The following is a 23661-nucleotide window of genomic DNA, read 5'->3' as shown; positions in this document are numbered from 1 at the left end:
TAAAGTAATTCCAACAAATCTGAAATTTCGTCAGATTACAGGTCTTAATGAGAACTAACTCGGTACAAAATTTCAGCCTGATCGATCTAATAGTTTTTGAGAAAGAACGATTCGTTTTTAAATCGTTTTCCGCAAATATCTTCAAAACTAATTGTTCGATTTCGATTTTTTTGTTTTCAAAATATTCTTCTCGCCGCCTTCTATCTAAATTAATCAAAACATATACATCCGTTTATACAAAGTTTTCGACATATTCCGGTTTTTCTATTTTTTTCATGAAAAACTTTGTAATCACTCTAGGTTCAAAAATCGAGATAAAAACTTGACATGTGGACAGAATCTTCCTCTCATGATCACTACGGTTCGTCTTCTGTACAGTCTGTTTCCTTCGCATCACCCAACCCCCTGTGCCGCAGTCGCCGAAGGACAAGGGAAAACCTCAATTGAAAAGTGTCACCAATTTGGCGCCCAAACCGGGAAGTGAACCCGCCCCGGGGCCCGGGTTCGTGGCCTCCCCCCCGCGTATAATATAGTTATTTTTCTGTATTAATCGTCGAGACTCATCTTTCTACAAATACAAAGAAAAATTGGAAATGATTGAAATGATGAAATTGATCTAAAGTTTGATAAACCTGCAATTCAGTACAGGGTCGAAATGAACTGATACAGAGTCTGTGGAGTTCTAATTTTTCAAATCGAAACTTACATCGTTGAAGTGAAATATTGAGTGAATTTACGCAATTACTTTCCCAGCGCACGTGGACAAACAAACGCAGCGTTATACTCAGCTAATGAATTGGATGTGATTTAATTGGGGCATCAAGAGGGGAGAATTATTGGGTTTAGACTGTCGGTAATTATCTGATTGGTCCAGATATTTGACTACAAAAAAAGCTCTACAAAAAAAGGAAATTGCTCGAGGCCTTTGGTTTTCTGCATTATCAGGAATTTCGATGCTTTTGTCGGTATTGATTTCCGAGAAAGTGATTTAACGCCGTGTCAGCCGATTTGTCATTGAGCGAGCAGTTTTTGCGTTTTCTAATGAGTCCAAGACAGTGGTGATCACATCGAGGGAGAAATGACATCCAATATTTGAACACGCATGCAAGCACGGAGGCGACGAATCACGATGTCCAGACGCCCTTCCACGGTTCTAAGAATTTTTTATTTTACATATCATTTCTCACTTCTTCTTGGGATCTTCCCATCACATTTTTTCTCTTCATTTCCCCACTGGCGCCTTGATCGAGAAGTGATAGGAGGGGTATTCGATGACATGCGAGAGTGGGGGAGTGGATATCAAACACCTCTAGGTCGGCGACGAGACTCGACGGATTGGCAGTGTCGAGGAGCATCGCCGTCCGACGATATCATCATGCGGTACCTACTCGCTGTCGTCCTATTCCTGTCGGGAACCACCCTGGGAAGACACCATGTAAGTGCTTCTATCATTTCTCAATTAGAAAAGGATTTATTGAATTTGGTTTATTGCATTTTCATTTTTTCAAGACATTTTTGGAATGCCTGCCTGAAAAAAGTAGTTCTCACGCGAATCAGAAAAAATGGTACTAGGTTTGTGAGAAGTCTGCTCACGTTTCATGGGCCAAACATTTTTCAATGAGTGTCAAATAAATATTATCGCTTTGCAATGCGTGCGGGAAATCCCGCTTCTCACGCGAAAAAGTGCAGAGAGAGAAAAATCTATAAAACATTAGCCCCGACTTTTACACTTAGAAATTTCTTGAAATTCCAGTCACAGCGTCAGGTGAATTTTCGATGTTGGGAGGTTGAATTCATTTCAAATGAAAGCGTTCACTAAATTTGTCATTCATCTTGAAAATTCAAGAAAATTGGGTTTCTCATGTTCAACAATCATTGATTGATTTCAATAAAAGCTTGAATTTGCAAAAAAGTCATGAAAATTAAACATCACATATAATTGAATTTTCAATAGATTGAGAATTCAGAAAAGTTATTGCCTGAATCTTTAAAATTTTCAATGTTCTGGAAATTGTGAATTACTTGAATATTCAAGAAATGAACTGAATCGTCAATGAAGAAATATACGAAAATTTCATGTAACTTCGTCGTTAAAAATTTCAAGCTGTTTCACTTGAAATTTCGAGAGTAATTTTCTAACAGTGTAGTAGGGTAGCGTGGGACAAAATGAACACATTTGAATGATTTTTGGTAGGTTCATAACTTAGGAGCAAATTAATCAATTGAGATTAGTCTAGAGCCATTACAAAGGCATAGGTGAAGTGAACTTTCCATGAAAAAAAAACATTTCATCAAGGATATTTATCTAAACACCCTAGCACTCAAAAAACAGTAAGTTTTTTCTCAACTCATGGACAGAGTTATCTTTTTCACGTTGATAAAAATTTTAATCCACCGATCTAAGTTGATTATTCCAAAATTCATCGAATGTACGCGTTATTTACGTGAGTACGTTAGATATTTTCTTGGCCAGTGTATTTTTTCATATTGAGCTCCATTCTCATTGTTATTTCTGGAGTATCTAGTAGGTGAATTATCAATTTGAAAACAAATCCCATAAGAGCTCGTGGATATACAATAACTTGACTATTTTATTTCCTCAAAGTTACGACACTTGATGCTTCTTAATCATAAATTATTTTTCTTAATCATAGGCGTAACACATGCCTTTCAAGATCATAATACATTTCGGGAATTTTTACTAGACTTGATGCATTCTTTACTTTAATTTTGATAAACATTCCTGAGAGGTCAATACTTGCATTTTGTTGGACTGAGTCATGGAACGCATAAAATTCAGTAGCTATGCGTAAAGTGAGGCTTTGCTTTACACACACAAGTTCACTTTACAAATACAAAACAAATACTCTAAGCCCCTCCCCCTCCAATACCTTACCTCAGCAGCTATTACGGAAAGTACACAGTGCTACATGTGAGCACGGCAAAATGCAACTTCACGCACTCGTAATGCAATAGACTATCAGTAATGAGAGTAGTTCTTGACAAGATTTTTTTGTTTTTGGATGAAACTTTAATGTCACAATACGCGCAATGAGATCCCCAAAAGATTCGGGGGTCACAGTTCATCCGATAAGTTGACCTACTTCAACTATTTCCCTGAGCTTAAAGTAGTATATGCGAACTCCTCATAAGTTGTTGAGTGTAGCGAGGAAAAATAAATTTAAAATGTCTGGAAAAAAATTATTCATCATTGATGATTTCTCACATGAATTCTAACTTTGACAAGAGTAAAAAATTAATTTATCAAATTCTCTCTACGATGATTTTCTTCAACAATAGGTGCTTGTTTGACCAGGGCATCCTCTACATTTGGGGTAACCAGAAACATAAATTATTCATTGCAAGAGTGTGACACAGAGGAGAATTTTTGTATTAGGCATTTCTTGATTTTTTTCTGATTTTTAAAACATTTTTTCTACATTTTAAGTTGCGCTTTAAAGCAGCTCTGCCTTTCGACCGGGCTACGCAATACTTTTGGATATTTTTAGTTTTAAAATTTTTCAACTAAATTGCATGGAAAAAATTTGAAAAAATTCATACCCAGTCAGTAGCAAATTCGATGGTGATGGAATATAGTCAGAAGAATTATATTTTTCTCTCAGTGCAAAGGCGTAGGTGGATTGAACTCTAAATTAAATTCGCAAAATATTGATATTTTTTCAAACATTTCCCTCTTATAAATAAATAATAAAACTTGTTTGCAAAATGGTCGATTATTTTTTTCATCACAAAAATGTCGTTCGATACTCGTGGGAAAAGTGTTTTTTAGCTCGTGGGAGGTTTATAGCACGAGCCAAAGGCGAGCAAAAACTCTTTTCAAACTTGGCAAAAAACTCTTTTTCGCACTCGTAACGAAATATACTATTATGAGATGTCAAAAAAATTCTTGATTTTTTCACATCTAATGAAAAAAAAAATTCAGATTTTAATCTTTGATTACAATGGAAATGTTGATTTTCATATAACACACTGAGTTAAATCCTGATTTTTAAACATTTCTTCTTTGAAAAACCAAAACGATAATTAAATTGAAAAAAAAATAGAATTCCGAATCTAATCGAGTTTTCTGCAATTTTTTTGCAGTTTTCAATAATCATTGAATTTACCGTAAGGCTAGAGTTACTTTAATCTAAAAAAATTCATTTTTACTCTGGCGGGCACAAAATACACATTTAAAAAAAATCTGTCTTTGTGCCTACGCTGAAACGACAAATACTGAACGGAGCGAAAAATAGAGAACGTTCTAACCACGGGAGATGGAATAAGGGACCCTTATCCACGCGCTTACCACTTAATTCTGTACGACTTTATTTTACCTCCCTAGTTTAGAAATATACTATTTCTCATAAGACTCTGTCTTATTTTGCCACTTCTGAATTAATTACTATCAATAATACTAGACTGCCAATTGAGCACGAACTGAACCAAAATGTTTTTATTCATATCAACTTCTGTTTAGAATTTATTTCAGATTTTCATCTTCAAAATTTAAGCTATGTTTACACTACTTTAAGTCATTTTTGTTCTCCATTCACAGTATCCAAGTGAGATTCAAGAAAAAACGAGATTCGATCGTTCTGTGGGTCAAAATGATCTTCAGAATTCAGACGTTGAGGCTTATGTTGATGAGGAAACGGTGAGTATTAAATCATGACTTGAATTCAATATATGAGAAGTTGCACTTTTTCATAATTAATATGAACACTCCGTTGGTCGCGCCGTAAGCGCCACGCCGCACCAGCATAAATCAACTTAATGATAAATTTGAAAGTTCTGGGAAAAATTTGAAAAAAAAATCAAGAGTAACCTAGATCGTTCACCTGAACAAGTCCCGTGAAATTTTTCATGTTCAGTGTTACCCTTAATTATATATTCAAGCTCAAAGTTGCCATATTTTTCGAAAAATTCGCCTTATACACTGAGAAAAAAAATTATTTTTGCCAAATATTCATTTACTTGAGAGAAGCAATTATTTTTTCAAAATCGTAACTCTTCAATCGAGTCATTCTCAGAGGAACTTGCAATTACAACAATCATGTGGCTCTAGAGGATGAGAATGTTGCACATGATCTTGGATGAACTCCTCCAATGATTATTCATTTTTCAACAGCAGGATCGCCAAAAACTCTTTCTTCGATCAAATATTGTAACTTAAGGGCTTTATTGAATTCTAATGATCAAAATAATGTCAAGGAAACACAGAGAAAAATTATTTTTGCTTTTCAGAGACATGTCACAGAATTCACCGTAACTTCACTGAAATTTTGTGATTGATTTCTAGAAATTAGTGATAAGTCATTGAGAATTCAGTAACGAAAATGAAATTTTTCAATCACACTTTTTATAATTACTTTTTTTAATAGATGTGATCTTTTTTCTTTAGTGGGGGGGGGGCTTCGCCCCCTGGACCCCCTTTTTTTGTGGGGGGCTTCGCCCCCACTCGCCCCCCTCCCTCCACTCCCAAACTTCATCACGCACTTATCATATAAAATAGTATACGCAACACGTGCGGACAGCAGGCGGTATCACTCAGGCGGCCGTGCCGCCCGCGTGAGTAACCGCCTGCTTTCCGCACTAGTTACGTAATGTACTAATTCTCTCAAGTAAATGGATATTTAGCAAAAATATTTTTTTTTCTCAGTGTACCTAGCACACGGCCCGGAGTTTCGGAATAAAAGTTGGAGAATCCAACTACTTATGATATTATTGGCGGACATTTTCGTTGATAGGGCTTCTAGAGATTTCAAAATGAGATGTCAAATTTTTTCACATTTTTCTGAAGGTTTACAGCAGTGTAATTTAAAAAATCGGAAATAGTGCGGCGCGACGCTCATAAGCGCAACCAACGGAATGTTAAAATGTCCTCAGAAGAATGACGAATTGAAACAAATTGAGTAACAGAGTAAAAATTTTATAGCTGAACTATAAAATTTCTAATTTGAACATCTCAATGAAATTTCTAGTTCACCACTGTAAAATGAGAGGAACTATGACTCTTTGATAGATTGTATGAAACATTACCGGTGTGATAAAATTACATACTGGCGCTAAGAAATTTTACGGTATGTGTGAGAATTTTCGCCGGAATAGCAATTCATTTTTACCGAACGGTAATCAGCTATCAATCAATAAAAACTGATTAGCTGGACGGCTAATCAGTTTTTATTCTGCCAGTGTCGGATTTTTTTCGGTGCTGGGAGCCCACTTTACTCTACAGCCCGGTAATTTTTTGAGAAAATTTCTCGTTTTTTTGCCGTGTGAGCTCATTCTTTCCTCTCCTGCCAGAATCATATAAATAAATAACATATACATATTAACAGTCTCTTGCATTTTCATGTGCAGTTGAAATAACCATCCACTTTAATTCCAGAAATATGAAGCATTCAGGCAACGGAACTCTAAATCAGAGATTTGTTTTTTGAGAAAATCCAACGGAAAAAATGAGGAATGGCATTTTACGACGAATAATCGCGGTAAAATTGTTTTCCCGTCTGGTCTGGATCTAACGAGAGTCGAGGTAATAACCTTTACAACTCTACAACTATTGTTATCAACTCTTCAGGGACTTCTCACGAATAGAAATTGATGTTACAGGCCTGGAAGTTGGCGGGAGGTAGAATCGTAGACTTCTGCGATGGAATAAAGATAATACTGGTCGAGGAGAATCGCCCAGCTCGCAGCGAGAACCAAGATCCATTTTTCAACGAAATTCCTCTCGACGAGAATGACATAGTACAAAAGCGCGTAGTGGATGTTGTTTTGGAGCCCTTGAGAACGCGGGCAAAACGTGAGATTATCCTAGAAGAACGCGAAAAGCAAAATTCCGAATTTGCGAGGGCACGTCGACAGGTGCGCGGGAGATTCCGCGGTCAAACACAGTCGCAATATTTGAATCTTGGCAAAGATGCGACTAAAGAGGGAAAAGCTGAAGCCGAGGCTACAGATCAGAGTTCACGGGCAGTTGTCAGTGAGTTCTAGGGTTCCTCACGTTTGACTAGGAATGCTATAATAATCCAAATAATTGAACTAAAATGGAATGAATTATTAATTACAAATATACCTCATGTTGCATTAAAAAACTAACTTTTGTAAGCTTATTATTAAACAAACACAATAAAAATATATACAAATCAGAAAATTGGTTTTCAATATTCATTTATCAATTAACCAAATGTTCATCAATCACTGCCTGCTTCAATTTGATTATGGAATCGAACAAGCGAATGGATATTTTCCAGGCGGGACGAGTGGAATGGGCCAAGCGCAGAGTATGTCATTAGGTGGTTCCTGCGAAGACTGTCCGGGTTACCCAGGTTACGCAGGTGTCGTCCCACCAGGGCAATACGTACGGCCGGGTTTGCCCGGAATCACTGGACCTGGAGAGGTTGTAATCCCTGGAACTCCAGGAGTGTCGTATCCACACACTGTTCCTGGAGGACGGCCCGGAGTATCGTATCCTGGTTATCCTGGTGGGGTAGTTCAACCTCCAAGCACAGGATTGCAGCCCGGCCAACCGGGAGTGTCATATCCGCCGGGTTATCCTGGAGGAATAGTAACAACTCCCGGAGTACAGCCTGGACAACCAGGAGTTTCGTATCCCGGTTACCCTGGCGGAGTGGTACCCCCAGGAACAGGAGTACAGCCGGGTCAACCAGGAGTACAACCGGGGAGACCTGGAATTTCCTATCCACCTGGTTATCCCGGTGGAGTTGCAACGACGCCTGGAGTACAACCGGGACAGCCGGGAGTGTCATATCCAGGGGGAGTAACGGCAGGAGTGCAGCCAGGTCAGCCAGGAGTCTCGTATCCACCTGGTTACCCAGGTGGCGTCGTAACGACTCCTGGGGTGCAGCCAGGTCAGTCCGGAGTGTCCTATCCCCCTGGTTACCCGGGAGGCCAACCAGGGGTGTCTTACCCAGGTGGGATAGGACCTGGAGTTCAACCAGGACAACCAGGAGTATCTTACCCGTCCGGTTACCCTGGAGGTGTAGTAACACGACCTGGAGCGCAACCAGGACAACCGGGAGTATCGTATCCAGGTGGAGTACAGCCGGGTCAGCCAGGTGTATCATATCCGGGAGGACAACCAGGAGGGTCATATCCAGGTGGAGTACAGCCAGGACAGCCAGGTGTATCCTATCCGGGAGGACGACCAGGAGTCTCATACCCAGGTGGAATATCGCCTGGTTACCCTGGAGGTGTGGTGACGCCTCCAGGAGTACAGCCCGGACAGCCAGGAGTTTCATATCCACCTGGTTATCCAGGGGGGCAGCCTGGAGTATCATATCCTGGAGCGCAACCTGGTGTCTCATATCCTGGTGGAGTGTCGCCTGGTTACCCTGGAGGTGTAGTAACCACTCCAGGAGTGCGGCCAGGGCAGCCAGGAGTTTTATATCCACCAAGTTATCCTGGAGGCGCGATCACAACTCCTGGAGTGCAGCCAGGCCAACCAGGAGTAAGCTACCCTGGTTATCCTGGAGGAGTTGCAACGACCCCTGGAGCGCAACCTGGACAACCTGGAGTATCTTACCCACCTGGATATCCTGGAGGCACCATCCCTGGAGTGCAGCCAGGTCAACCGGGTGTCTCATATCCACCTGGTTATCCTGGAGGAGTCGGAGCGATCCCTGGACAGCAACCTGGACAGCCAGGAGTGTCTTATCCCCCCGGCTTTCCGGGAGGAGTAGTAACCGCACCAGGAGTTCAACCAGGCCAGCCTGGAGTATCTTATCCTCCTGGATATCCTGCAGGTGTACTGACGACGCCAGGAGGGCAACCTGGTACCTCGTATCCAGGTGGTGTTTCACCTGGAGTACAGCCTGGACAACCCGGTGTCTTGTATCCAGGAGGTGTTCCTCCAGGAGTACAGCCTGGACAACCTGGTGTCTCGTATCCAGGAGGTGTTCCTCCAGGAGTACAGCCTGGACAACCTGGTGTCTCGTATCCAGGAGGTGTTCCTCCAGGAGTACAACCAGGACAACCCGGTGTCTCGTATCCAGAAAGCGTTTCTCCAGGAGTACAGCCCGGACAACCGGGTGTCTCGTATCCAGGAGGTGTTCCTCCAGGAGTACAGCCTGGACAACCTGGTGTCTCGTATCCAGGAGGTGTTCCTCCAGGAGTACAGCCTGGACAACCTGGTGTCTCGTATCCAGGAGGTGTTGTTCCAGGAGTACAACCAGGGCAACCAGGTATTTCGTATCCAGGTGGCGTACCACCTGGGGGACAACCCGGCGTGTCGTATCCGGATGGGGTACCAGGAGTGTCTTATCCGCCTGGTTACCCCGGAGGTCTAGTGACAACACCAGGAGTACAGCCAGGACAACCAGGAGTATTTTACCCGCCTAGCTACCCTGGGGGTGTAGCAACCACTCCTGGTGTTCAACCCGGACAACCAGGAGTACTATATCCAGGTGGAGTACCACCAGGGGTCCAGCCAGGACAGCCAGGAGTGTCATACCCAGGTGGGGTCCCGCCAGGAGTACAGCCAGGACAACCAGGAATATCCTATCCCTCAGGTTATCCCGGAGGCGCAGTAACAACACCTGGGGTACCACCAGGAGTATCGTATCCAGGTGGAGTACCACCCGGAGTGCAGCCGGGTCAACCAGGTGTATCCTATCCATCTGGTTACCCCGGAGGCGTTGTCACAACACCAGGATTGCAACCAGGACAGCCAGGAGTGTCATATCCAGGCGGAATACCTCCAGGAGTTCAGCCAGGTCAACCTGGAGTATCGTATCCCGGTTATCCAGGCGGAGTAGTACCAGCCCCGGGCATCCCAGGTACAATTAGGGATGTAACGGACAAAGCTGACCGGTCAATTTACCGTCATTTTACATGTAAATTACATGTCACTGACCGAAGGCCAATTATTGACCATTTTTGGTCAGAAAGTGACGGAAATTCGCGTCACGAAAATGACCAAAGAAAATCTTGACGGTCATTTTACATTTAGATAGAGCGCGATAAAATTTGAAACTCGGCCCCTGGGCTGAGCCTTGGACCCCAGAGCTCTCCAAATTTTAGTAAGAGATAGCCTCCTTTAGTCATCGTGTGTTTGAGGGAGTTCTTCAATTAGTTCTCAAATGGGAAGATTTACATCATTTATTTAAAGTAGCTCTACCCTTCCGCCGGGCTACGCTGTACTTTTGGATATTTTCAGTTTTTCCATTTTTCAACTAAATTGCATGGAAAAAATTTGAAAAAATTCATACCCAGTCAGTATTATCTAAATTAAATTTCGCAAAATATTGATATTTTTTCAAACATTTCCCTCTTATAAATAAATAATAAAACTTGTTTGCAAAACGGTGGATTATTTTTTATGAGGTGTCAAAAAAATTCTTGATTTTTTCACATCTAATGAAAAAAAATTCAGATTTTAATCTTTGATTACAATAGGAATGTTGATTTTCACATAAGACACTGGGTTAAATCCTAAAACCAGAACGCTAATTAAATTGAGAAAAAAATTAGAATTCCGAATTTAATCGAGTTTTCTGCAATTTTTTTGCAGTTTTCAATAATCTTTGAATTTACCGTAAGGGTAGAGCTACTTTAATGAAATTGTATATTTCGCGTGGAAAACCCCTGTGGCACTAGCAGCGAACGATATTTTTCTGTAGTGACTTTCACTTTTGCCAGTTCGGGGAAGACTCAATACCAATCCCCGGACTGGGAAAAGTGAAGGTCAGTACGGAAAAATTTTATACAACTGTTTTTCTATAATTGAGCCTTATAGATTCTATAATAATACAGTCCAACCTTCGTACAAGATATCACAGGGACTGTAGGGGAATAAAAATCCGAGAATTACGTATCCCCCATTTTACTTGCTCTCAGAGGAGAAAATATTTTGGTGTGATATTCTTCGTACAAGATACTAAACGATTTCCATTTTTATGATCATTTGAGTACGATTCCTGATGTGAAACACGAATGTTTGATTAGAAGATATTGTTCCTTTTCAAAATAACAATTTAGAAATTCGGAATAATTTAGTTTGTTAATAGGGGCCTGCGAGGCAAAATTGAGACTTTCATTGAAATTTTTGTTTTCACAAAAATTGGGTAGAATTTTGTTTTGTCTATCTATTCATCCAAAAAAATGGACGTAAAACACATGGTGCAATACGCGTAAAAAAATTGATATTTTACCAAGTTTTATGACCGATGCGTTCAATTTTTTTCATTAACAGTAACGAGCGCCCATTCGTTTTAAAATTCAATTGATGCGCAATTGAGTTTTAGATCATAGATGCATATATTGTCAGTAATTCCTGCAATATTTCAACTCCATTCCCACTCAATTCTAGCCCCTTTGTCGAGTATCTTGTACGGAGAATGCGAAACGAAATACACACGGACGAAAAAATTTAATAGAAACACCTATCGAATTCATTAGAAAAGTCCATTGAATTTCTATTAAACTTTCTATTAGTTTTTGGTCGATTCTATTGAAATGTTCAATAGAAAATATTCAGTAGAAAACGTCAATAGAATTCAATTTTTCTATATAACTTATTCTTTTCATATATTTTCTATAGAATTTGCTCGACTCAAATTTTTCAAGGTTTTTTCATTCTATTTTTTTTCTTCTCATCAATAAAATCTAACGAAAAAACTTAGAAAATTTAAGCCGAGGAAATTCTATAGAAAATATCTCAATAGAATAAGTTATATAGAAAAATTGAATTCCATTGACGTTTTCTACTGAATATTTTCTATTGAACATTCCAATAGAATCGACCAAAAACTAATAGAACAGTTCAATAGAAATTCAATAGAATTTATGCCACTCATGCCTGAAACCGGCTGGATTACACACTCGACGCGAAGCGTCACGCGAAGCGTCGAGTGTGTAATCCAGCCGGTTTCAGGCTTCGTGACATAAAATTTTGTTCAGTACTTGTTGGGAAATTTCGTCCTTAACGTGTGTGGTTACATCACTCGCCTTCGGCTCATGCTGTAAACCCCACACACGTTAAAAACGATATTGCCCCACATGTACTGAAATATACTATTCCTAACGAATTCGATAGGTTTTTCTATTAAATTTGTTCGTCCGTGCATTCAAGCCAGAAAGTGGGGGTGTCACTCGGCACGGATTTAGGCCTAGTATCTTGTACGGGGACTGAACTGTGATAAATAAGAAAATTGCTACGAAACTTTTTTGATTTTTTTTGCAATTACCTCATTTTTATCTAGATAGACGATGTTTTAGCATAAATAACAAGAAAAAATTACTGACAATTGGGTAAGTTGACCGGTCAGTTTGCATCACGACATATGCGTCAATTCAGAAATGACCAGAAAACGATAAATTTACAGCTGACTTGGCGCATGTGAAAAATTACCTTCATTTTGCATCACTAGGTACAATAGTCTACCCTCCCGGAGCTCTAGGAGTACCACCCTCAAACATCGCATATCCTCCGGGCGCACCAGGAGCCGTGCCAGCAGGTGCAGGTGACGATGACTCCCACGCCTCGAGTTCAGTCACACAAACCGATGACGGAACCGAAGCGAGTGCTTCCGCAGACGGTCGACTCGGCGAAGGAACCGCACAATCCAAAGTCAGCGGAATCTACACCGGCGCTGGATCATTTTCCGCGCAAGCGGGAACCAGTGACGGCAAAAAAGGCGCCCAAACCCAGGTATCCGGAGGTAAAGAAGGAGCCATAAGCAGTGCCCAGGGCACTGGAGGTCTCGGTAAAAGTCAGGCGCAAGTTCAACTCAACTCCGACACTGGAGCGACATCGACCGACGCTCAGAGCAGCGGATGGAACCACGGAACGAGTTCTCAGGTTCAAGCAAGTGAAAAGGGAGGACTGGCTGATGCACAAGCAAACGGTGAGGGAAGCACCTCCAGTCAGGCGCAGATCGGTTTCCAGCCATACTCGGGGTCCCGGGAACAGGAGGAAACCCCCTCTAAACCGTTCCGAGGAGGAGGAACAGCGACTGCACAGAGTGGAACTTACCAGGGGCAGTCGCAATCGCAAATCCAAGGATCTTTTCAATACGGAATCAGTTATACCGGAGCAGCTCAAGCAGGATCAGGGTCCGGCGCTGCTGCCTCGAGGAAACCCTTCAATTTCACCAATTCAGATCCCAATCTCTTCAAAAAAATCGAAAAACCGGATCCCATCTCCATCTCGAGAGACGAACCATCACCCTCTACTCTTCCTCCCCCTTATCAGCCTCAACAACCTGATTCAACAGCAGCTTCTTCAGGAGAACAGTCACTGAGGACTTCATCCTCATCCCGAAAAATAGTAATTGCGAAAACAATACCGCACATGAATCCGCCCAGCGAAAAACCCCGAGAGGAACCAGCTTACGATCCAGAGAACGAAGAATATGACGACGATGAGTACGACGACGACGACGCAGATTACGATTCAACAACAACGAGAGTTCGAAGCGGCGGGGAAGGGTATAGACAGACTCAATTGATCAGAGTTGCAACTGCGAAGAAATATGACGCGAATGTGCAGCAAGAATCTTCTAAATTTCACGAGGGTGATATTTTCCAGCCCGGTGAGGCTCTTCCAGGTTACACAGTCCCTCAAGGCTTCAGAGCGAAGATCGCATCAGTTTCAGGGGAACGAACTCAGGCCCAAGGTGGAAATTCACAAGCGCAAACCGTATCTTTGACCCCAGCTACACAAGATCGCTCACAGTTACTGAAGAATGGTGATTCTAGATACAAGAGTCTGCATGGATCTACGGGAAGCTATAGTAGGAATTCTCACAACTATCCAAAGCCTCTGAGTACGTGTAAGACCTCGAGGGTTGTGGTATCCATTTAGAGGGGACCCTCACTGTTAGAAAAAAAATGAAACTTCATGGACAGTTGACTACCGATTTTCAGGAGAGTGACACTGCGATTTAGGGGAAAAAATCATGAAAATTCAGTACAATTCCGGAAATTTAAGGGGCACGAAGACGAGAATTCCTAAATTTACTGGAATTTTCAATCTAATATGAATATTCAGTGTCAAATCACATTGAATTTTGAGTGAAATCTGAAATTTCATGATTTTTTTCCCCTAAATCGCAATTAGTTGGCACTGTTCTGAATATTCAAGAATATATTTATCAGAATTTTCTGATTTTCTATTTTCAGGGAATAATGGAACCAATCTAATATGAATATTCAGTGTCAAATCACATTGAATTTTCAGTGAAATCTGAAATCTCATGATTTTTTTCCCCTAAAAATCGTAATTAGTTGTCACTGTCCTGAATCTTCAAGAATATATTTACCAGAATTTTCTAATTTTCTATTAGTTTTCAGGGAATAATGGAGTGGAAATTTACAGTTTTGTTTGATTTTTCCACGAAATTCTAAATTTTCAATGACAAGGTTTCCTGAAATTTCAGTGGAATCGGAACACGATAAAAATTTCCGGAATTTGGCACGAAAAATTCAGATAAAAATTTTTAACAGTGCCGGTGAATTTTAAAACTCCGTTGATCGCGCTATGAGCGTCGCGCCGCACTTTTTCCTATTTTTTTAAATTACACTGCAGTAAAGCCTCAGAAAAATTTGAAAAAAATTGATATCTCATTTTGAAGTGTGTAAAAGCCCTATCAATGAAAATATCCGCCAAAAATATCGTAAGTAGTTAGATTTTCAAATTTTCAGACCGAAACTCCGGGTCGTGTACCGTCTATAAGACGAATTTTCAGAAAAACTTAGCAACTTTGAGCTTGAATATATAATTAAGGGTAACACTGAACATAAACAATCTCTCGGAACTTCTTCAAGTATACGATCTAGATCACTCTTGATTTTTTCAGATTTTTCCTAGATCTTTCAAATTTATCATTATGTCGATTTATGCTGGTGCGGCGCTTATTTTCGTAGCTTTTGCGCGACTAGCGGAGTGTTAACCATAGTCTATAGGCAAACTGACGAGTCCGTTCCCTTCGTAGCTATCCCCATTTTGGCCAATCCCCACGCACATCCATGTCTCGCACCTCTGAAAAAGAAGGGAACGGAATCGCCAGTCCGACAGTAGTCACCAGACGCAACCCTGCGATTGGTCACCTCCGCGGGGATTCCCCGCCGTGTTATTTAGGCTTTAGCGTTGCCGAATTTACTCTATACTGCCCGGGCGCATTTAGCGAGTTTCTGGCAACGTCGCGTCATGTGCAATTTCATTTAACATGAGAAAAAATAATTCATCTGTTCGAAATAATTTGTTTTCTTTAGGAATTTTGGGAAATATGTTGTTTTAAAAATTAGTATAATTTTTTAGACACTTTAATTGACAAAGCCAATTTTTTTTAATTTTTCCAGTTAGCCAGTCAATTGTAATTAATGAAAAACAACGCGCGGCAAGGTTTCTTTCATAGGGTGACCAATCTAGGGTTAAAGATTATGGGATACATAAAAGAGTGGAGAAATGATGAACTCAATCGATTTTTCCCCAGATTTGCCACAAATCATAATTTTTCATGTACGTTAAAAATAGAAGTGTGAAGTCAATTCGTTTTACATTTTGTAGAAAAAATCGAGAGAGCAGGAACTCTGCTTTCCGTGGATCACATCGGGAAGTCTGAAAACAGATAATACAAATAAAAATTATCTTGATTCATTCCGTGAGATGTGATGTGAATAGTGAACTTCACGCTTCGGAGTTTGAAAAACATTTCAATTGCGTCGAAATCCAGTATAAATTGTGAACCAAAGGCAATTTTGAAGGAAAAACACGAAAAATTATGATTTTGATGCCGCATCATTGGGTCCAGCATTTTTTCTATTTTCAACGTACATACGGAGTGAATTGTCCAGGGTTTGCAAGAATACGATTCATCAAATACTAATAATGAAACAATCAAAATTTGATGAAAATATGAATGAAGGAGAATTTTCATGAGATCGTAGTGAATTAAATTTTTATAAGAAATTTTCGACCGAAAATTTCCCACAAAAGACATTTTATGCCGAATCAGCCGCCAAGGCTATTAATGAATTCCATTTTAGAATTGTGCGAAAAAATTATGTGTTATGATCACATGCATGAAAAAATTTAATGGAAAAACCCATCGTATTCACTAGAAAATTCTATTAAATTTCAATTGAACTTCCTATTAGCGTTTTTGGCCGAGTGTATTANGAAAATTATCAAAAAATTATCAGTATAATACCATGGTCCTTGGTACCACGTGATGTCGAATGGACCAATCCTGTTGACGGAAATTTGGGTTGAAAAAATAATCAATAGAAAATATTCTATAGAAACGGTCAATAGAATTCAATTTTTCTGTAAGACTTATTCTATTAAGATATTTTTTATAGAATTTCCTTGGCCGAAATATTTCAAGTTTTTTTGTTTAATTTTTGTGATGAAAAGAAGAAAAAATAAAATGAAAAAAACTTCCTGAAAATGGAATTTGAAGAGGAAAAAAAATCTAAAAATGTGGCATTAAACGCCGAGCAGAAAGAATCATTCATTGTTTATTCAAATCCGCTTATTTGTTTGCAAAATATATTTTTAGAAATTTAAGCTATTACCATGATTGTTAGACAAACGGGTGGTGCCAAGACGATAAAATTTTACAGAAATCCTTCATTTATATAGTATTTGATCTTGAACATGTCAATTGACACTCATAAAAGGTAATACCTCAAAAAAAAATTCCTCACAATTTTCAACTTGTCGAATATTCGACAAAATTCTCAGTCGAAAATGCAGTCCACATCATGCCCCGGCCCTTGGACGATGGTTACGTTGGCAAATTCGACCTCACAATAAAAAATCAACGCTGAAATGGTCTGAAACTCATTGTATTGTAAAAAGGGAAATTACCAACTCAACCATCTTTTCCGATGTCAATACATAAATTGATTTATAAACTGGACGATTCACCCTACAATCATATATAAAAGTCGGTCAACTAAGCACACTGATCGACCGAAAACCTTTAGAATTCACGAGGGATCCCCCCCCCCCCTTAACACCGACATTGTTCGTAATTGAATGAATATTTTTAGGCGCTAGCATCACTAGATCCATGAACCCAACTCCAGTGAAGCCAAATTACGTGACAGTGACTAATAGTGTGACAGGAAAAATGGATGACCCCCGAAGAAAATACGAGCATCGTTATTACACGAAGAGCTCTACCTGCGGTTATTTCACATTCTCTTGTAACATTGTGCATGGCTCCAATGGCAGGACCAAGATTTGTAAGCCAAAAATGCCGACCTACTCCGATGGAACGCCCATGAAGTGCTGATGATCGTGCAATGAGACTCAGACAATCACGTATGTCATAATCAAATACCCACACCTATGAATTTCATGTTATACTGATACACAATACGCTTGCTCCCATATACATCACTCCGCAAAATATTTATATATTTATAAATAAAAGTATGAAGTCTTGAATTTCATTTGTTTCTTTAATTTTCTCGAGGGTACAAGCGACTAGGGCTTAGGGCTACTCCATTTCTTTCAGGTCTAATTCCTGCAATTTGTGTAGATCAGCAGATGGGATTCACCGTATTAAATTAACCCTTCATAACACTTTTTGTTCATCTCATCAGTCTTGGGTAAGGTACATTTCTTTGTTATATACAGTTCACAAATGCATACGTTCATCCGGGGCAAAAAACAACGAAAAAAACATCAAAAATGAAAATTTAAAAACGTAAAAAAATATCAGTCACACCTAATAACACTATCCATTTGTCGCTTAATTCGGGAATGATCAGTTTTTGTTGTACTTGTGCTAAACTCTTTGTTCATAATCTGAAAAAGAAGAAAATGAACACATTATTTGTATGAAATCCCTCGATAATGTTTATTTTTCAAATTATCTGAAGGAGAGAATTTTTCACCTGCCGTTGAATGATCATTCTCATCATCTCTGCCTTTATCCTCCATTTCAGACATACCATGAGGACTGGGTTCGGAACTGAAAGAAAATGAATTATCTATTAATTTCATATTCGGGATGCATCGATCAGTTTTACTACTTATTTAATCAATAATAATCGATGATAATTTGAATATTCTCAGGCTCTATTAGATCTTATCGAATGGATAAACATATTGTTTCTTCAAGGTATTTCCTTAGTCACTTGGAGATGGTGAAACGCATGAAAAAAATCAATAGAAAACAGAAATTCGTCTCGTAACGAATTCGATAGAAAATTCAAGTGAAATTCTATTGGAATTCGATGAGGTTTCTGTAGGATTTCTATTGGAATTCTACACTGAGAAAAAAAATTATTTTTGCCAAATATCCATTTACTTCAGAGAAGTATTTACTTTTTCAATACTGTATTTCTCCATTCGAGTCATTCTCAGGCAATCCTCATTAGGTTTCAATCATGTCAATTATATTGCTCTAGAATATGATCATGTTAGTTATGACCTTGAGTGAACTTCTTCAATAATTAGCAACATTAAAAAATTGATCGGAATTCTACCCTGTAGAAAATGAAAAATTTTGGAAATATGAATAATCATTAGAAGAGTCCATCCAATGTCATGTGCAACATAGTCATCCTCTAGAGCAACATGACTGTTGTAATTGAAACTTAGTCAGGCTCGCCTGGGAATGACTCGATTGGAGAAATACGATTTTGAAAAAATAAATACTTCTCTCAGTGATTCAGTAAATGAATATTTGGCGCAAATATATTTTTTTTCTCAGTGTATTGAAAAATTCTATTTATTTTTTGCGCTGATTCTATTGGATATTCGATAAGAAAAAGTCAATAGATTTCGAATTTTTGTTTGGACTTTTCTCTTGAGATTTTTTCTTCAAGAATGCTTGGCCATCAATTTGCCAAGTTTTTTCCACTCGGATTCTGTAATGTAAAACAAAACAAAATCCAGCGGAAAAAATGTAGGAAATTTGCGCCCAATAATTCTGTTTCTAATAGAAAAAATCTCAACAGAAAAATTCGAACAGAAAATCGAAATCAATTGACTTTTTCTTATCAAATATCTAATAGAATCAGCGCAACAAACAAATACAATTTTCCGATAGAATTCCAATAGAAATCCTATAGAAACCCCAATTTCACGTAATTTCATACGTAATCCACGTAATTCACGTAATTTCATACGTGAAATTGCGCCATATTTTAAAGGCCCAAAATTTGGATCATATTATTTAGCAAATTCAAAAATGAAAAGTTTCAACCATTTAGTCCAGGCCATGCCTGAGACATACATCGTGAAAAATTAAACAAGTGGGAAATTGCTTTCGTCACAATGTATTCAATATATTTTTGCTAATAAATTAGCAATTTGCTTCCGAATAGAATTTCTATGATAATGTATTTGAAAATTGAATTCAATAATTCATTACAAGACTATTCACACAAAATAAACCGTCGGAAGGGGTAACCTACGTCAAATATGTAATAACTTCTCTCAGAATAAAGCCAATAACCTGGTCATTCAACAATTTATCCCATTATTCCCTAAAAGATAATTACCTATTCTTAAAATGTTCAATCTGAACATTAGCAGACTCCAACTGCTCAATGAGATCCTCATTAGTCCTCTGAAGCCTGCGAACACTGCCAGAAGCAGCATCAACTTCATCCTGAGCCACAGCTAGCTCTTTCTTAAGCTCATCTACCCTCGACCGCACCCTCTTAACTTCAGTCTCATACTGTTCAGACCTCCTCAACGCATGAGTCAGCTCTGTTGTCTTCTCAGCAAGTCCCTTCTTAAGTTTCGAATTGACATGTTTCAGGTCCATCAAGTCCTGCTGTAGCTGTCTGACATCAGCATCGATCGTCGAGCTCACCCTCGACCTCCTGGGCTCTAGTCTCTCCTGCGACTCCCTCAGCTCACTCCTCAATTGTTTATTCTCCCTCTCAAGAGACAACTTCTCCGACTCCAAACGCTCCCGTTTTCCCCATTCAGAGGCGTTCTCAGCTTGAAGTCGTTCGAGCTCAGCCCTGAGTTCGTTCATCCTCTGATCCATGCCCTCTCTGTTCGAGGCTTCGTCCAAGAGGTCAGCCTGCGCTGCCATAATCTCAATTTGGTACTGATCCTTCATTTCAGTCAGCTCTCTAACAGCCTCTACTCGACTGTCCTCGAGCTCTTTACATCGAGCCCTCAGTTGTCCAACTTCAGCCTTCAGCTTCTCGATAGCTCGATGCAGAGAGGTGTTCTCGTCCCGTTCAGCAGAAATTGCCTTTGTCGTCTCTTCAAGTTCAAGATTCAGCATCACCATTCGTCTCTTCACCGATTCCTCAGGGTCACTGGTGGTTGGGGACTTCAATCGTTCCATTTTTGAGTCTAATCTGCTGCTCTCCTTCATTAACTTAGTTATGTCTCTTTCGAGACTCCCTAGGGATCCCTCTTTGTATAATTCAACTGCGTGCTTTGGCACTGCTCCCTGAAGGACGTATTCCTCGATGTCTCTGTCAGTCCCTTCAGCTTTTGGGTCTAGACATCCTTCAGTCTCCTCTCGGGGACTCCTCCGAGAGGTCATTTGTACCGGTGACTGGATTTTTGGGGACTTGTCCACGTTGTTGTAGAGCTCAACGAGGTCGTCGATCCCCAGAGAATTCCGCAGCTGTGGGTCTGACTCAAGAATATTCACGATCTGCCTGTCGAATTGACCCGCGTGCTTTAACAGAACCATGTGAATTTTCTCCATTTCCTTTCGCAGTTGTTCATTTTGCAGTTCTAAGTCTTGGGACTCGTGTTTGTAGCTATTTGCGTCCTTCACTGCAATTTCTAATTTTGTGCGGAGCAACTTCGCCTCTTCTCGCGCTTTGTTCCGCTCGTTTCGAACCTTGCTCCACTTCTCACGCCAGTTCGCCGTACAGTCCGACCACCATTTCATTGTTTTCTCCATCTGTGCTGCACGTGCCCGCGCTTCCTCCAACTCACGTTGCCGCATGGCCTTTTAAAGTGAAACAATAGGTTTTTCAAATTATAGAGGATGGACAGGGTTGAGGGGAACGTTCAATCATTCCTTGCAACAGATTAGTGCAGATGGAGAGCACTCGCGATTAATAATGAAAACAGGTCAACAGATCCTTTTACAGAACATTTTAGAGATTTTTCGTTCAATCATTTGGCGCCGTGCTTTCGTTTCTTCTCAATTTTTAATTTGTTTTAGTATCCCGTTAAATATGACCTTGCATCAAACTTCAGCTCTCGAACTCGATTACTGCCCGACAAGCATGTCATTTCGAGATTTATGCTTTTAATATTCCAATTTTTTCTACATTGAGAAATATACTTTGTATAAAAACATGTTCAATATATTTTTTTCGGCAACAATTCTCGACGTTAAAAAAATAATAATGGCTTTTCAATTGGTTCTGCCAAAAAACTAGACTTTAAGAATAAAATCGTTCATTTTACGACGTTCCCCAAACTTTTTGGTATTTTTTATTGTCTGTCCGAAAGCAACAACTTTTCTTTAGCAAAAAAAAATACATTTAAAAAGACGCGTTCTCAATGGCATGAGGTACAGCAGAATATCGAAAATTCACTATCGTAGATATGAAAACGGAAACAATTAATTCGTTATATATACTAACGGGCTAAGCCCCCTATTCGCTGTGCTCGCCAACCCCCATATGACGCACATATGACTTCCATATGATTGCCATGATACTTATTCTGACCCGTGTGGCCCTAAATCTGACCCTCATTATACCCCTCGTGTCCCGTATTGTTCACCCTTTATTTCTGACCCTAAATTTTGAAATCTGAATTTCTAGTACCAAATTTTCATCACCAGAAGTCGATTTGGATTTGGATTTTATAATATAGAGACCCTTGTGATCCTTAGTTTCTGACCCCCGTGACCCTTATTTGGACCCTTAATCGGACCGTTGTGAACCTCAATCTGACCTTTATTATTGATCGAAATTTTGAATGCATTCATCGTCTGATCCAGTCGTCCAGATATTGAGTGTTTCGGCTGTATCCCTTTTTTTCATTTTCTCATTTATCCTTTCATTGGTTCCCCTTCAAATAATTTTGTTCCCATATTTCATATATGTGGACGTCGACATGAAAAGGGACTACTTTGTCGATTCTAGTTTCCGAGGTATTCATGTTTTTGTGTCAGCAACTCTCATTTGCATCAATGTTAATTTATTTTCCATCTTCTCCAACGACGTCATTTTCGACCCTACGAAGATCATTTTGGGCTCAAAATGTGCGGAATGTTATCAATATTATCAGAGTATACATAGCACCATATCGACAAAGTGGTCCCTTTCCATGCGCACGTCCACATATTTTATTATAAGTGCAGAACCCATGGTTTTCATTTTGGTGATTTATCTATTTGATCTCTCGACGAACCTCGAATGGAATTTCCACTTCACTGCAATATTTTTATGTGAATAATTGGTAGAGAATTCATGTTCGATTTTAACATTTTGCCCGAAAATGAGAAATGGTTGTTAAAGGGCTTCGAATAAATCGTCAGTAATAACATTGGCATAAATGATGGAGTGTTGAAAGAGTTCAAACAATAAAAAGGGAGTTGAAATTTTTAGTGAAATGTCGTGATTTGATACTACAGATAAATAATATTCGAATTCTTCCAACATCCCATTATTTATTCCACTATTGCCGCCCATGAAAATTAGTAACATCACAAGTTGTGATCAGAAGAGTCTCTACTGAAAAATGAGACAATTGTTTGAGAACTCAACATTTAAATTACTTAAATGTTGATAAAGCGAGATGAAGAGATCAGCAATTTTAATAGTCAAAAATAATTGGAATGTTTTGTGTTTGTGTTTGCTTTTCAGAGCTTAAGGCAACTGAAATTTTTAGCAAAACGTCGTGATTTTGCGACGAATTAGAACTGTTTGATCTCTTCCAACATCCGATTATTTATTCCCCTCTTATCATCCATGAAAATGCATAACAATCTAAACAGTAAAATTGTCTAGGGAATTTTGTAAAAAATTGTATAGAGAAAAACATTTTCTAGATATTTTCTCTGGAATAATTTACTGTTAAGAGACTCGAAAAACTGAGATGAATCAATTTTAATTTTCTCCATTTTACCTCTTTGATACCAATCGAAAATATTGACTTTACCTTTCAATTATGAGATGAAGAATTCTCCGTAAATTGATTAATTCTGTAATTCTGTGTGAATCACTTGGTTAACATTTTACCTCTTTGGTTTCCCACTCACTGTCGGCATACGGTAAGCGAGAGTTTGTTGAACTTTCATGATCCTTTCCATATCTGCGTGAGGATGTTCCGCTTGACGATGACTGAGCCATTGTTACCCTCTGTCTAACCTAGAAACATTCGACAAACAATTAAATTTCCATTCCTTCAGTTATCAAGAAATCAATTAAAATAATTGTCATTCGTTGTTACTGACTTCATCTGCATCAACAATAATCTAGCCACCCTCTGGTCATTTCGTTTTCGAATAGTTTCAGGTGATAAACATCGCTGAAGATTGATTGAACACTCACTTGAGTAACCGGTTCTCCAGGTATATCCAGAGTTGCTGAAGTGGATCGGTATTCAACTGTGAGAATTCCGAAAATATCGTTGAGTCACTTATTTGAACGACATTTTTTTGCAGTTAAACAATCGTCCCTAATGGTTGTGACAGTTTATTGACAGTACAGGGTGGTGGTATGAGAGAATTC

The 23661-nt window shown here is 39.3% G+C and overlaps 2 protein-coding genes across 3 annotated transcripts; one reads left to right on the top strand and one right to left on the bottom strand.

Moving 5' to 3' along the window:
• Positions 1-1299: 1299 nt before the first annotated feature.
• On the top strand, positions 1300-17425 carry LOC114841717 (collagen alpha-5(IV) chain-like). Its single transcript, XM_029126805.1, has 7 exons — positions 1300-1435; positions 4559-4657; positions 6392-6538; positions 6616-6988; positions 7260-9803; positions 12396-13793; positions 17026-17425. Exons 1-7 carry the CDS (start codon positions 1376-1378, stop codon positions 17268-17270), a joined length of 4866 nt encoding a protein of 1621 aa, XP_028982638.1. The 5' UTR covers positions 1300-1375; the 3' UTR covers positions 17271-17425.
• LOC107048538 (coiled-coil domain-containing protein 102A) lies at positions 17421-23641 on the bottom strand. Of its 2 annotated transcripts, none has more exons than XM_015271744.1 (5): positions 23482-23641; positions 23170-23298; positions 19492-20918; positions 17878-17954; positions 17421-17788 (listed from the first exon to the last, which is right to left on the bottom strand). In XM_015271744.1, exons 2-5 carry the CDS (start codon positions 23278-23280, stop codon positions 17769-17771), a joined length of 1635 nt encoding a protein of 544 aa, XP_015127230.1. In that variant the 5' UTR covers positions 23281-23298; positions 23482-23641; the 3' UTR covers positions 17421-17768. The 2 variants fall into 2 exon arrangements, with proteins under 2 accessions (XP_015127230.1, XP_015127231.1); XM_015271745.1 differs by lacking the exon at positions 23482-23641 and adding an exon at positions 23385-23475.
• Positions 23642-23661: the final 20 nt, after the last annotated feature.

Source organism: Diachasma alloeum, unplaced genomic scaffold, assembly GCF_001412515.2.
Source record: "Diachasma alloeum isolate Michigan unplaced genomic scaffold, Dall2.0 Dall_scaffold_00194, whole genome shotgun sequence".
NCBI classification, from domain to species: Eukaryota; Metazoa; Arthropoda; class Insecta; order Hymenoptera; family Braconidae; genus Diachasma; species Diachasma alloeum.
The sequence above is the reverse complement of the archived record's forward strand: the minus strand, read 5'-3'. Positions and strand labels throughout refer to the sequence as shown.

What these genes read in the sequence shown, in the direction of transcription:
- LOC114841717 (XM_029126805.1), top strand. Translation starts at nt 1,376, where the DNA reads ATGCGGTACCTACTCGCTGTCGTCCTATTCCTGTCGGGAACCACCCTG. An exon ending in CTTATGTTGATGAGGAAACG is followed by an intron (nt 4,658 to 6,391) that starts GTGAGTATTAAA and finishes CTTTAATTCCAG; the next exon opens with AAATATGAAGCATTCAGGCA. An exon ending in GAGTTCACGGGCAGTTGTCA is followed by an intron (nt 6,989 to 7,259) that starts GTGAGTTCTAGG and finishes GATATTTTCCAG; the next exon opens with GCGGGACGAGTGGAATGGGC.
- LOC107048538 (XM_015271744.1), bottom strand. Translation starts at nt 23,280, where the DNA reads ATGGCTCAGTCATCGTCAAGCGGAACATCCTCACGCAGATATGGAAAG. An exon ending in ATTGAACATTTTAAGAATAG is followed by an intron (nt 17,955 to 19,491) that starts GTAATTATCTTT and finishes ATTTTCTTTCAG; the next exon opens with TTCCGAACCCAGTCCTCATG. An exon ending in GAATGATCATTCAACGGCAG is followed by an intron (nt 17,789 to 17,877) that starts GTGAAAAATTCT and finishes CTTCTTTTTCAG; the next exon opens with ATTATGAACAAAGAGTTTAG.